Source organism: Calonectris borealis, chromosome 3, assembly GCF_964195595.1.
Source record: "Calonectris borealis chromosome 3, bCalBor7.hap1.2, whole genome shotgun sequence".
Lineage (NCBI taxonomy): Eukaryota > Metazoa > Chordata > Aves > Procellariiformes > Procellariidae > Calonectris > Calonectris borealis.
Genome location: NC_134314.1, coordinates 124,925,121 through 124,937,812, shown reverse-complemented (window position 1 = coordinate 124,937,812; position 12,692 = coordinate 124,925,121). Strand labels below are relative to the sequence as shown.

The 12,692-nt window shown below is 46.4% G+C and overlaps 1 protein-coding gene across 10 annotated transcripts in view; it reads right to left on the bottom strand.

Annotated features, from left to right (window-relative positions):
• BCL11A (BCL11 transcription factor A) overlaps positions 1–12,692 on the bottom strand; it is a 73,464-nt gene that overhangs the window by 56,785 nt on the left and 3,987 nt on the right. For 8 of the 10 annotated variants that reach the window (XM_075147773.1, XM_075147768.1, XM_075147771.1 and 5 more), the window contains exon 2: positions 10,207–10,536. In XM_075147773.1, the coding sequence (XP_075003874.1) occupies positions 10,207–10,536 (330 nt within the window). Of the gene's footprint in view, positions 1–10,206; positions 10,537–12,226; positions 12,434–12,692 lie in introns of those variants that run through there. The other 2 variants (XM_075147766.1, XM_075147767.1) reach the window with 2 other exon arrangements.

Sequence of the window (12,692 nt, the reverse complement as noted above, 5' to 3'; positions counted from 1 at the left end):
TTGTTATATCTTCCAGACCGAGCTTCAACTAAACACAGGGCTCCGAGTCAAGCCAAAGGGGCTGGAGACAAACAGAGGCAGAAAACATTGTTATGGACTTTGTTCAGAAAACTAAGCCCTTAAGAGCCAAACCTATCTCTAAACATGGTAATTTATCAAAAGCAGCACAGACTTGCTCATAGGCAGTATTGTGTGCCGCTCTCCAAGAGCAGATTAACAAGATTTCCGCCACCCTCCAAAAAAGCCTTTTTCCCCTCAAGTCACATCTTCCGTGTAAACAGCAAACGTATTATAAAAACATTATTTTCATCAAAGTGCAGCAGCATTAATTTTAGGAACTCGCTGCATTTAAAAAGGAGGGATGAAAAGATCTCCACACCGGAGCGTGCCACCGAGAAAGTCGCTTTCCTCCCACGGAGCGAAGCCGCCGCCGCCGAGAGAGAGAGAGAGAGGAGTTTGCGGGGGGACCGCTCAGCGCCGGCGGCCGCTCGCAAACTTGGCTCCACTCTCGGCTGTCCCCATCGGGGCCTGATCCTGCCGGCACCTCCTGCGGCCCCCCAAGGGGCGCAGAGGAGGGGAGCCCCGGCTTTGCCAGCGACCCCGGGGGCAGGAGGAGGTTGGGGAAGGAAGGCTGCGCCGCCTGCTTCCCCAGCACCCTGGCTTTGAAGGATGGATGAACGCCGAAATAATTTCTATTCCTACCTCCCCAGCCTTCCCCAACCTCATGGCTGATCTTACCTGCACCCCTGCAGAGCAAAAAAGAGGATGCCCGGGGCCGTGTTAACGCCCCACGTTTTTAAACATTTATTAGACAGAATAGGACCCAGCGCCGCAAAAGCCGCACTGGCAAACATCTGTATCAGCCACAAGTCCCCGGTTTTGACCGATTCCCCCTGACACCAACATTACTTCACATGAGAGTTCATCGACGGCCGATACGGGATGTGACAGCATAAATCGGGATTAGATTAAAAACAAAAGTTTAGAAACTACCGCCGGGTCGCCGGGCTCTTGAAGGCCACGTCTCCCAAACTGCCTTCAGGTCATCTCCCCCATTAGGAGATTTTTTCCCCCCCTTCTTTCACTGCTTCCGGAGATGGCACACGGACGTAAAAACCACACCACTGGGCTCTGAGTATTCCTTAAAATAAAGCAATTAACTTATTTCCAGGCTCCAGCAAGCAATCGTGACAGCCTCCCCCCGGCAGAAAGTGGGAGCCGTGGTCCCTGACCCCCGGCCAACACAAAAGAGGCAGCCCCAGCACAATGCCTGCTGTCAGCAACTGAATTATTTTTATACAGGAATTTTTATCTCTATTGTACAAACAAGTATGTGTCTGTGCTGACTTGTTAAGCAATCCACTTGTATGTAGAATAAGATTTTTTTTTTCCCTGCTACCAGTCACACAGCTCTAAGATCAGAAGAAATACATACTCTTTGAAGCTCCTCAAATGTTTTAGTTAAAAGGACAGCAGTTGTTTTCAAAGATCCAAGAGTATCTTTATCGGAATTTAATTTTTCCTTATTGATTTTTTCTAATGTAACACAAATTTAACGCAGGACAGTTTATAGTTTATTACAAAATAATAAAGCCTCTAAATAATCTTTCGGGAGGTAATACTCTCTTTTTCCAAATGCATCCCATTGTGTTTTACCTCCTCGAAGAGAGCAAGGCTCCCCAACTACTGTTTCTCTTTGCACAACAACTATTTCCTAAATATGAAAATCAGCATCGATAATAAAGAAAACACAGCGAAAAGCCCCTGGCCACCCTCATGCAGTAAATGCTCCACGCACTTGCCGTGCCCTGGCTGAAGCACGACAGTTTTGCTGATATATTCTCTTACTCCAGAAAGAATGAACTCAATAGCTAAAATGCAACGAAACCCAGATGATTCACGCAATGTCCGAAAAAAAACCCAGCTGTGATGCTGTAGCAAAGTAACGTTGGGTGACAAATTAATTGCTGTGAATTTGGAGGGGGGCGAGGGGGGCATTTTTATTTTTGCATTTTATATTTTACTGCCTGCTAAATCAATTAAGTGAGCAATGAATGCAAAATTAAACTCCTTACTTCCTAAGGAGTGAGGAACTATAATGTGTGTTTATTTAAAAACCGTAATAGTTATAGTAATAGTAGTAGTAGTAGTAGTAATAATAATAATAATAATAATAATATCCACAACAACAATAATAACACCACTGAAGGCAGGGCTCTTCTTTAAGCCTTTGTTGTTCAGCAGTAATTCCATTGTTTATTTAGGCAGAGGTTTTTCTATCTGAGGCTAAGATCAAATTGTAGGTGTAATTGTTCAGCACTTATGCAAAGCAGGGAGAGGATAGAAGCAGAGACTCCTTGGTTTTGACTGACCAAAGCTCCCCAGGTCTCCCTCCGCCAGCACCCGCTCCGGTGCGAATTCAGCACCCTCTGAAGCTGCTTCAGACCTCAGCACCACCCTGACAACGCCTACCTGGAAGGGCAGAGTTGAAGCACTGCTTCTCCTCGACAGCTATTTCACAGGGATATTAAACCTCATTTCCTTGACGGTAATGCAGTTATTTGGTTTTTGCTTCTTGCTCCAGTCTCGGTGGTTTAGCTATTTATTTAGTGCAAAACACAAAAATCTAAGCTCGAGCTGAGCTCCATACTCATCAAATAGGGGAAAGCGGTGGGGTTTTTTTAACAGCAACCTGTTCGGGTACAAAGTTCCAGCAGAATTGCAGCAGGCAAGTGGGGAGAGGTCTCTGGGGAGAGCAGAGAGAAGAAACACTTTGGTGCACTGTCTGCAAACCCAGAATTCAGCAGCTTTTTTTGGCAGCCAATTTGTTTCAAGTGTTTTGTTTCAGGAAACGTATGTATTTTTCTTTGTGCATTTTGTGGATTTACTACACCCGCTCCTGACAGCTGTTGATTCAGTTAAATGAGCACATTATTAGAAATCCTGTAACATAGCCACGCTGAAAAACAGACACCTTTGGACGGAGCTGAAGATCTGAACCCAGAAGAAGATGCAAATGCAACCTCTGTGAAGAGGATGTACAGCCTGGGCTGTGCCTGCAGCCGGGGGCAAAGGGAGCTCCAGCCCCTGTTTGTGGTGACTCTATTTTCTTTGTTTTGACCAGACCCAGATACTAAAAAAGAATGAAAAGCAAATCAAACAATCCCAAATATAAAAAATAAATGTTTGCCAGTACTTGGAAAAATTACACCCCCATCAGGCTGGCGTTAACGTGCTTCAAATAATTCTGCACCCTGCCCCATACTTTGTTTTCTTTCCTTACTTACTAGCCAATTTTGCAGAGGAAGAACACCTATAAGAAATGAGAAGGGAAAGAAGCGGATGTTTTCATTTTGCTTTAGATCAAAGGCAAACACGAATGCAAACTGTGGCATATTGAATATTTTTTTCCACCGCTGTCATTCACGCTAGGCTATCGAAGTTTTATACAATTCCCCAGCCCGGCTGCATATTAAGCTGGCTGTGTACAGCTTTATTATGGCATGGTGGTGAGGAAACATTAATATTCCTGTGTTGCATCTGACAGCACATTTACATGTGCCCATCTGAGCTCACACCTGAGAGCTGCTCCAAGGTACAGTAGCTGTGCTCCGATTGTAAAGGCAAATGAAGAACACAAATTCCCTGCTGGGATCGGGGCTGACCTCACCACACCCCACACCGCAAACCTTTCCCTTGCCAACCCGAGGCAATGCCACCTCCGAATGAAGAATGAGCCAGGGAGCAGCCACCAAGTTACCAGCCCTCATGGAAGAAGAGCGAAAAGCCTCGCTGAAATGTTTTAAAGATGCACAGCGAGTGCAGCTGCCCAATAAAGGTTGGGAAACAAACTCACTGAACCCCGCGCGGGATGCGTTGCATACTAAACCTGATTAGGAAGACGGGGAGGATGTTTATGGGCTTCAAAATGGGTTTGTCATTAACACAGGAGGGTTTGAATAATGTGAGCGCTCGGTCATGAGGGTCCGCAGTCGCCAGTCCAGCTCCTGCAAGCATTTAAGAGCGCAGGTGCTGTTCGGTCGGTGTCCGGCAGGGCAAAGCGCACCCAGGAGGATGGGGGCCCTAAAGAGCAAACTGAGTTTCACGGAAATTCATTATGAAATGGAAAACAGATCATCCCAACCGCTCGGGTGGTTTGTGGGCCCATTAATGTGCCTGTTATTTTTAAAAGTATGTAATAAATCCCAGCAATGCATGTACTGATATCAACCACCGTGGGCCTAAACCTGCTATGCCCAACGTTACCAGGAGGCAGGCTGGAGCTACTGTGTTTGTACAAAGTGAGATAAAATATGTTCATTAGCCCGGGGGGGGAAAAAAACAACCAACCAACCAATGGTTAATTTTAGGGCCATGCTACCAGTATAAGCATAGGTCTTAATGTATTAAAATATACGAGCTCGGCGTATTTTATGAACTTGTGCAATATCCCAGAAGCTGACACATAAAATAGAGCCTCCCGGACGGAAGCTGCGTTCAGACGCCTGCCAGGCTGAGAAGACGACCTCCTTGGACTCGCGACATCGCTGGCAGCACCGCGACCCGAACAAAATCACAACAAGCAGAAAGGTAACGAGAGATCCTCAGCGATTAGCTAAAAAAAAGAAAACAAACCACCAAGTGGCAACGTGCCAGGCCATGTCCAGCTTGATGCTAAACGCCTTTTATTACACAAAGCTGGTACTATTGGATATAAAAACAGACCGAAGCTTGAAGGGAATTTTGTCCAAAAAATTTCCGTAATGAGGATGCGTGCAGGCAAACAACTGGAGGCTGAACTCCCGTTGCCTGACGCTGCCTCGCAAGCCTCTTTAATCGTCTTTATTATTTGAATGAAATAAGAAAGAGCTCATGGACTGAGGCTCGCATATACAAAACGGGGTGATGCTAATAGGCCTCCTCCCCTTTAAAAGAGGCATTACCAAATTATGGGAATGTTTAGGGAAGACTTTATTTCTCCCACCAGGCTAATTTGAAGGTGTTTAATTTACTCCCTGCCTCAGTTTCCATCAGCCAGGATTCGTTGCTGGGACTCGCTGCACAGAGCCTTACGTTTATTACGCGCATTACTTTCAAAGCTTTCGGCACGTGATGCTAACGTGCGCCTTTTCAGATCTATACGAAGTTTAACGCACGCCGGGCTGCCTCTTCAACCACAAGCATTTTGGATGCAGCGATGCTTCAGCCCATGGTGAGCTCCACAATTAAATGTCCCGTACAATAGGAGAAAGAATGCAAAACATATTTCTCATCCTCTAAACCAGAAGATCTGATTTGCAGGAAACAAAAAACCAGAAAGATTCAGGGCACCGCGACGCTCTGATGCCCCCCTGGAAGGATCACGCCGAGGCAGAGGAAAACTTTCTACCCTGCTTCTGTGCTTTGAGTGAACTCGTATTTGTGTTTCCAATCAAAAGCCATTTTTACATTAACTGTCTGGAACAGCAGGGAATAGGAAAACTAACACAATCTTTACCTCGTACAAAGGATGATACTGGTGTCACGTGTTTGCTTCTTCAAAAAACGTTATTTATAAAAGGCAACGGGGAAAGCAGAGAAACTATTGACTCTTCCCGTATCCCCACACGAGTAGCGTTAGAGCAACTTTTTGATCCCCTACGTTTTTTACATTTTCCCCCCCCCGAGAAGTAAATTTCACAGCCGCACAGGCCACCGCCTTTAATTAAGCTTTCAAAAGTCTTCTGACAATGCCAACAATTGCAAGACACTTCTGGAGCTCAATCATGCAATCATCGTGACACTTCTATTTACAATTTGTCTTAGAAAGAGTTTCTCTGACATTGTACTTTGACAAAACAGCCAAGCTGCCGGTTCACAACCTTTCTCTGTCTTATTTACAAATACAGCTTGTACGCAGGGCTCCGAATCTCAGGAGCGGGAGCCTTTGGGTAGCACCCTCACTATTTTTCCTGCCTGCGACTGTTTTACCCAGCCTGTGCTCTCTGTTTCTTTGTATGGGGAAAGCAGACAGAATTTGACTCCAAAATATTTCCATATTCCTTTTTTTCCCCCCTTTTTTTTAAGCTTTCATCTTATTGTCCAGATGCAATGCTAACTATTCAATGCAGACATCAGTAATTTTTTGTCTCCGGAACAAAACAAAATAAGAAGGAATCGCAATTTACAACCTACAGAATTACAATGGCAACTACTAATAACAGCCCACGAAAATTTCTGTGGTGTAATGACTAGTCAAAGACACCACCTCCTGAGAACGGTAATAATCAAATGTACTTGGCCCAAAATTTAGTACCAAATTACGTCCACCTTCCCCCCGATTACTGCAGACAGAGGTTTTTCTTACGTTGTTTTCCCACGTATTTTATTTGAATGCCACAAGCAGCTTGAGAATAAAGGATTCGAGCAGTAAAAATGACCTCCCCTCCTCCTCCCCTCTTTGTACAGTAAATACGGCATCCGCAGATACACACTCGGCATTATAAAGGGGAATATGCAGCAGCACTCCAAAGTGTTCCTCCAACTGAATCCAAGTAACATTTAAGATCCTTCCTCACCCAAAAAAAACAACCGTTCATTAATTCCCTCGGATTTATACATTCAACAAACAAACGGCTAAAACCTGACACCGGCGGACGATAAATATTTCTTCGGCCTTTTCAATAAGTGAACAGCAATTTTACATTCACTGATCTCTAGATACTTCAGTTAATATTTCCCCCTATTGTAAAATATGAGAGCGGATAACTAAAGCCCTGCCATAGCACTCACTGCAAATCACGGGCTGCCGGTATCTGGTGGTGAGGCTTTGACATACATATTGATGAAAGCTGCCTCATTGGACCCACACAACATATCCTATTAATTTTCAGTTCAATTTATGGCATTTCAGCTATAGCGCTGGATCAGCATCACTCAAAATTTTATAGCAAGTCAAAGCTACGCGCAGGCAGGCACCCACACGGAAGAGACAGGTACGCATGCCTGCACCTATATGGATCTCACAGCTACTGCACAGGTTGCACACATACATATAAGCTCTTGTAATCATCCCCGTCTCTGGAAAACGGTGAGGATAAAGAGCAGCCTATCGACGGTTAAAACAGACATCGTTTCTCCCTGCATTTGAATGACTCGCTGCCTCCTTCCTTGTCTTTAGATGAGCCGATTCTTAACCATTACTTATCTTAAGATGATCTTTTACTGTCAAACACCAACTCACGGACTACAAAACTGCAGACAGAGCACATACTGCATCCAGGGCTAACCTGTAACACCTCTTTCAGCCTAACGATTAATTGGGAACATTTTTACATTGCTTCTAAAAACATATTTTCTGGTCTCTTACCAGGAAGAATCAGTTCACTAAACTCCTGTACATTTTTCTACAGGCAACCTCTATCCTTTTTTTTCTTCTAATTCCACGCTCACATCTTTTTGCATTTTGCATTCTTGCACAGCAATCAGATATAAAATACTGTAATTGGAAGAGCCTGAGGTTCACTGCAGGGGCCTTCCATAAACCTGAACTCCACAGCTCACTCCAAGACCCTCACTGGTAATTTTACTGCCTGACCCTGCAAACTCCCGGCTACAAGCAATGGGTCACTCCAGCTATTGCCACACTTCTTTGGGATACGAGGGAGCTAAGCTCATCCAAGTGGAAGGGGAGATGAAGACACGAAGGGGAGGGACAGTGCAAGACCCCATAACTCCTGGTGCTCCTTCGCCCCTCCTGCAGCCCGACTGCATTTCCCACCGCTGGGAACAAGCAGGGGACCCCAGCGCCGCTCGGCTCCGTCCCGGCCGGGGAGGTGCAGAAGGCCTGGGCTCTTGGACCTCCCATCTGCGGGCACGGCAGGGCACCACCACGCAGAAAACCTGGGATAGGAGATGTCTGGACAACTGCAGCTCGGTCTCTACTCACAACAGTGCTCGTGGCTTGCACCACAGACCCGAGCCTGCTCGCAGCCAGGCCCACCTGCACAGCAAAAGCGATCCCTACGTGGGAAAGCAAGCAGGATCTGGCCCCTGGCGATGTGCACCGCTCTTTACCCATTGCCCTCCACTCACCGAACATTTAAAGTCAGTTAAAACAACAGCCTTTTCTGAATTAACGGCCCCATGATACCACGCCAGGCCAAATCCTCCTCGCTTCACGTCACCCGCGCCACGCGAAAGCGTGATTTGGCTCGCCGAGTCTCCCGCGCCAAACAAGTGCCAGAGCAAAACCCTCAGCTGAGGAGTTTCCCCTCATGCAGAACTCCCCGGCGTGGCCGTCCCTCCGGCCAAGGGACCTATTTGGGACCACAGCAAGGAGAGCGGGTTTAATTCTTGCTTGACAGATACTGTGTTTTGTCTTTTCAACAGAGCGGCGCCGTACGTAAATACAGCGTTACATCATACCGCCGCTCCTCCATATTTGGTGATTTAGTATGGCTCCAGAGCTCGGAAGACTACAAATCCCTTCCGCCAGGCTCCCGCTTCATTAATCATGCCCTACGCTTCTGCTCGTTTTCCGTCAGATCGCAGGCAGCACATGGAAATGGGCACTGCCCTCTACCACTCTAGGGAAAAAAAAAACCACCTTTAACATCCGTGGCTGGGAAGTGCAATATGCGGAATTATTGGGGTTCCTAAGTCTCATTAAAAATGTAGCTTAGCAGTAGCTGAGCCTCTGCTTCCTCTTAAACATAAATACATACGTGTATTCAAAGTAATACCTATTACTCTGCAGAAATAGTATATATTCATTCACCTTACACGTGCACGCGTACGCTCATGGCTTTGCATACATATATATACACATGCGCAGACAGACGCACACGTACTGATACGTATTTGCTGCCACCGCAAAACCTTCAAAAGTACAGCTTTCCAGTGTGATTTGCCGGCCAGTTTGGAGGCCAGGGAGGCTGCGGGAGCATCGCGCTGAACCTCCCAGCGCCTACTGCCCTATTATGGTTTAACTTTGTGGCCAAAGCAAGCCCAAGACAAGCTCCAGCACATCATGTGACGATGTACTGCGCCTCTGACAACCCCGAGCGGTCCTGCGGGCTCCCCGAAGAGAGGTCCTGGCAGTGCCACATCCCAAACATCGCTGGCAGGGGGGGTTTGAAACCGGTTCAGGCATTTGTTGCTGTTGATACGCCGCGGTCTCGCCTTTTTCGACCGGTAGTATTGGCGCGGTTTGAAGTGATTTGCAACGCTCGCTGCAAATGGGTAGTGCTCTTGTTTACTAGCAGGATTTTAAAAGCAGAGCGTGCCTTGTTATGCTCCCAGGGCTCTGGGATTTTCTTTCACGTAGTACGCTCTATTTTTTTAACCTCATTTGTGAAAATATCTGCGTGGTGATTGGCTTTCTGGTTTTTAAAAAAAAAAAAAATGCTAAGAAATGGAATTATTTACCCTTTTTTTTTTAAATTACATTTCATATTGTTTGTTGCACAAAACAGAACTCTGCCTCGGACATTTGTACGGCTGACATGTGGTTGTGTAAACCGCAAACAAAATCAAGATACATCTGTCAAAACCACATCAGAGACAAGAGAGAGCACAGCGAAGCATTTATCATTTGGCTGAGGAGGCAGGCTGCAGAGAGCGGCCTTTCCTGTCAAACCAACCTTTTGAAATTTCCAACATGCCCTTAAACTTTTCGAATAAGCATGTCTGTGCGCTTCAGCAACTGCCCTCTCTACTCTGGCCTGGCCAGTCGAAAATGGCATCTTAAAGTCAAGGTCGGTGGTGTCACTTTGCCATGGGGCTGTGTTTAATTACAGTCCATACGCTGACAGCCAATATGGAACCAAGGCTGGCTGATGCTCGGTTAACTCTTTCACCCCTGACTTTGCCAAAGACTCGAAAGCTCCTCGCTTTATCGCGTGGCAGGCTCTGAAATCTCCTCCTGCAGCACTACGGCAGGCGAGACACCGGGAGACGGTGACTACAATACAGGCAAATCACGAGAGCAGCCTCAAACAATACTGTTAGAAATACCGGCTGGCACGGCACGTGCCTGTTGATCCTGCAGGCACTAGGAAATACCGGTCGTGCGCTCGCCACTAACCGAAGGCAGGGTGTTTAACGCATCGGCCGTCACGGCGAGCAGAACAGAGAGACAGACACAGCAGTTTACAACTGCGAACATGCTACGTTGCAACTGAAACGGAAATAAACTCGCAAACACTTCTCCTTGCTTTAATTTACCTGCTATATGTTCCTGCTTAGGGCAAATTCCTCTAGATGACGTTGATAAACAATCGTCATCCTCTGGCGTAACCTGGATGCCAACCTCCACAGGATTGGATGCTTTTTTCAGCTCACTTGGTGAGGGTGAAGGTGGCTTATCCACAGCCTTCTCTAAGCAGAGACTGCCATTGCATTGTTTCCGTTTGTGCTCAATAAAAATAAGAATGTCCCCCAACGGGAAGTTCATCTGACACTGGCCACAAGTGAGGAGGTCGTGGTCCCCTTCCGGAGCTCCCAATGTGCCATGTTCAGGTTCGTCATCAGTGAGAATGGCTTCAAGAGGTTCGGCTGCAGTTTGAGAAACAAAAGGAGAATCATTAGAGCTCTCGGGAAAGGCACCGGGCGCGGGGGGAGGAACGCGCCGAGCCCCCTCTTCATGAATATTACACTCTGCTCACAACGTGCGCCTGCCCCCCCCCAACTCAACCCATGCAACACGGCTATTAGCACGGCAGCGAGGAGATGAATTCATCAGTTACAGGGAAGAGATTTTGCAGAAGCAGCTGTAGCATGCAGAACTCAGGAGAGCGAGCACTGCAACTGTCTCTGTGTTCCTACGTGAGGACACATTTCTGACTTGATTGAACGATTCGGTGGTAAAATTAAATGAATGGGCTGAAAGAATACACTGCAAAACTCTCGTGGCACTACGAAGAGAAGCAAATACCGTGTTTTATTGCCGGATGTACCATTTACGTATACGAATTCAAGGCTAAAAGCACTGCACGCGCTCTCTCACACACACAGGGGTGTGTGTTTTCCACCAGCCAGACCTACTTTCTAAAATTTAGAGGCCTGAACTACGCGGGTGCAGGCGCAGAGAAAAGGCGTTTCAACATACAGATATTGCATATTCCCTATACAGGCCGTGCAGGTAGCATGCGTGTGTGTGTAAAAGAAAAGAGGGGGAGAGCCAGACCGCACGGCCGCACACACCCAGGCACCGACACACGCGCGCATATAGCCCTTATAACGCACGTGCATACATATACGTATGTATTTGTGTCACTATCCCTATCAGGCCGTTTATGGCTTCCAATTTAAAAATTCGAAAGCTGGGAGTTATTCGTGGGGGAGGGAGGGGACGAGACAAATAAATAAATAAATGGCGGAAACCGAAATGATAAAAAGCAAGTGCAGCAGAAACGCCTGCGGGGCGGGGGGAGGCACCTCTCACTTTTCAGCTACTCCTCAGGATTCAAATAAATAGCAAATTCACAACCGATTCCACCCAGAGATATTAGCTAGGTGGGATATTTTTCAGTACTTAAGGAAAGAAGGCAATTAGTCATTTTTCCTTTTTCATCCTGAAATAAAGGAATGCCTAAATGATCTTGAACGTGTTAGCACTGGTGGCCCCGAGCATCTAAAAATCAGCGTGGCCAAGCGACTGCCACATTTCCTCACAACAGTGAGAAGTGCCTTCTTCAAACTCAAAATACCTTGCCTAATGTTGTCAAAGTTGACAAATTTTCTGAATGAGCTCCAAAAAGCTTCATTATGAGGCTATTTCTGCTCACAGAATCACCAGTGGATGCTCTAACGAGGCAGACACAGCTCTCTTTTCTGTGGGCTTTTTTTTTTTGGTTAAGTTTGCAGAGAAATACCTTGGCAATCCGCGTGCAGTCACCGTCACTATTGCCTTTCACGAGAAAAAAAAATAAATACCAGGAGCGTGTTGGTATTCCTCTACCTGCACAATACAACACGCAGGCTAACAGCAGCGAGCAGGAGGAGAGGGTACTACAAATACAACCCACCTCAAAACACTGCCAGGTAACGCAAGTGAGACAGAATTACAACTCCTAAACAGTTAATCAGCCTGACCTTCTTTAGCTGGCTGCCAATTTCACATTTAATGAACTTAAAGCCACAGAGAATCAAAAAATAGATTTTAATTTGACTGCACGATATTGGAACTGATTTTGATAAAGTGCAAAAATCCAGTGAACTCAGGTTAAATTTATTTCAACCCTACCTAGGCTGAATATTGAGGAGGAAGATCTGGAGTAGCTCCCAGTTGTGCTGCGTAAAATAATATTGAAAGAGCACACTACCTCGCCGTACCTCAGCTCCAACTAGGACACAGGGATCCAGTCCATCATTTCTTGCCTCTAGTACTACTTCTAATTTAACGTAAGGTCAACCACAGGAATATGAAGGTTACATTCGTATTAATAAAAACAACATCTTAATCGCTGGGGTTTTCTTCTAAACTTACAGACCGACAAGATAAGACACACAACGTGTGTTTCACGCACACTCCTCGGGAAGCCGGGAGAGGAGCAGGGTGTTTCTGCGGGATTGCTGGGCACGGCGTTTTTCTCCCCAGCCGTTCCCTGCGTTCGGACCGAGGGAGTAAATTATTGCAGGACTAATTCCACCAGTAGCTCGCTGCATGCCGCAGACAAAGGTATTTTGCAAATCTAACTTCCAGCTCACCA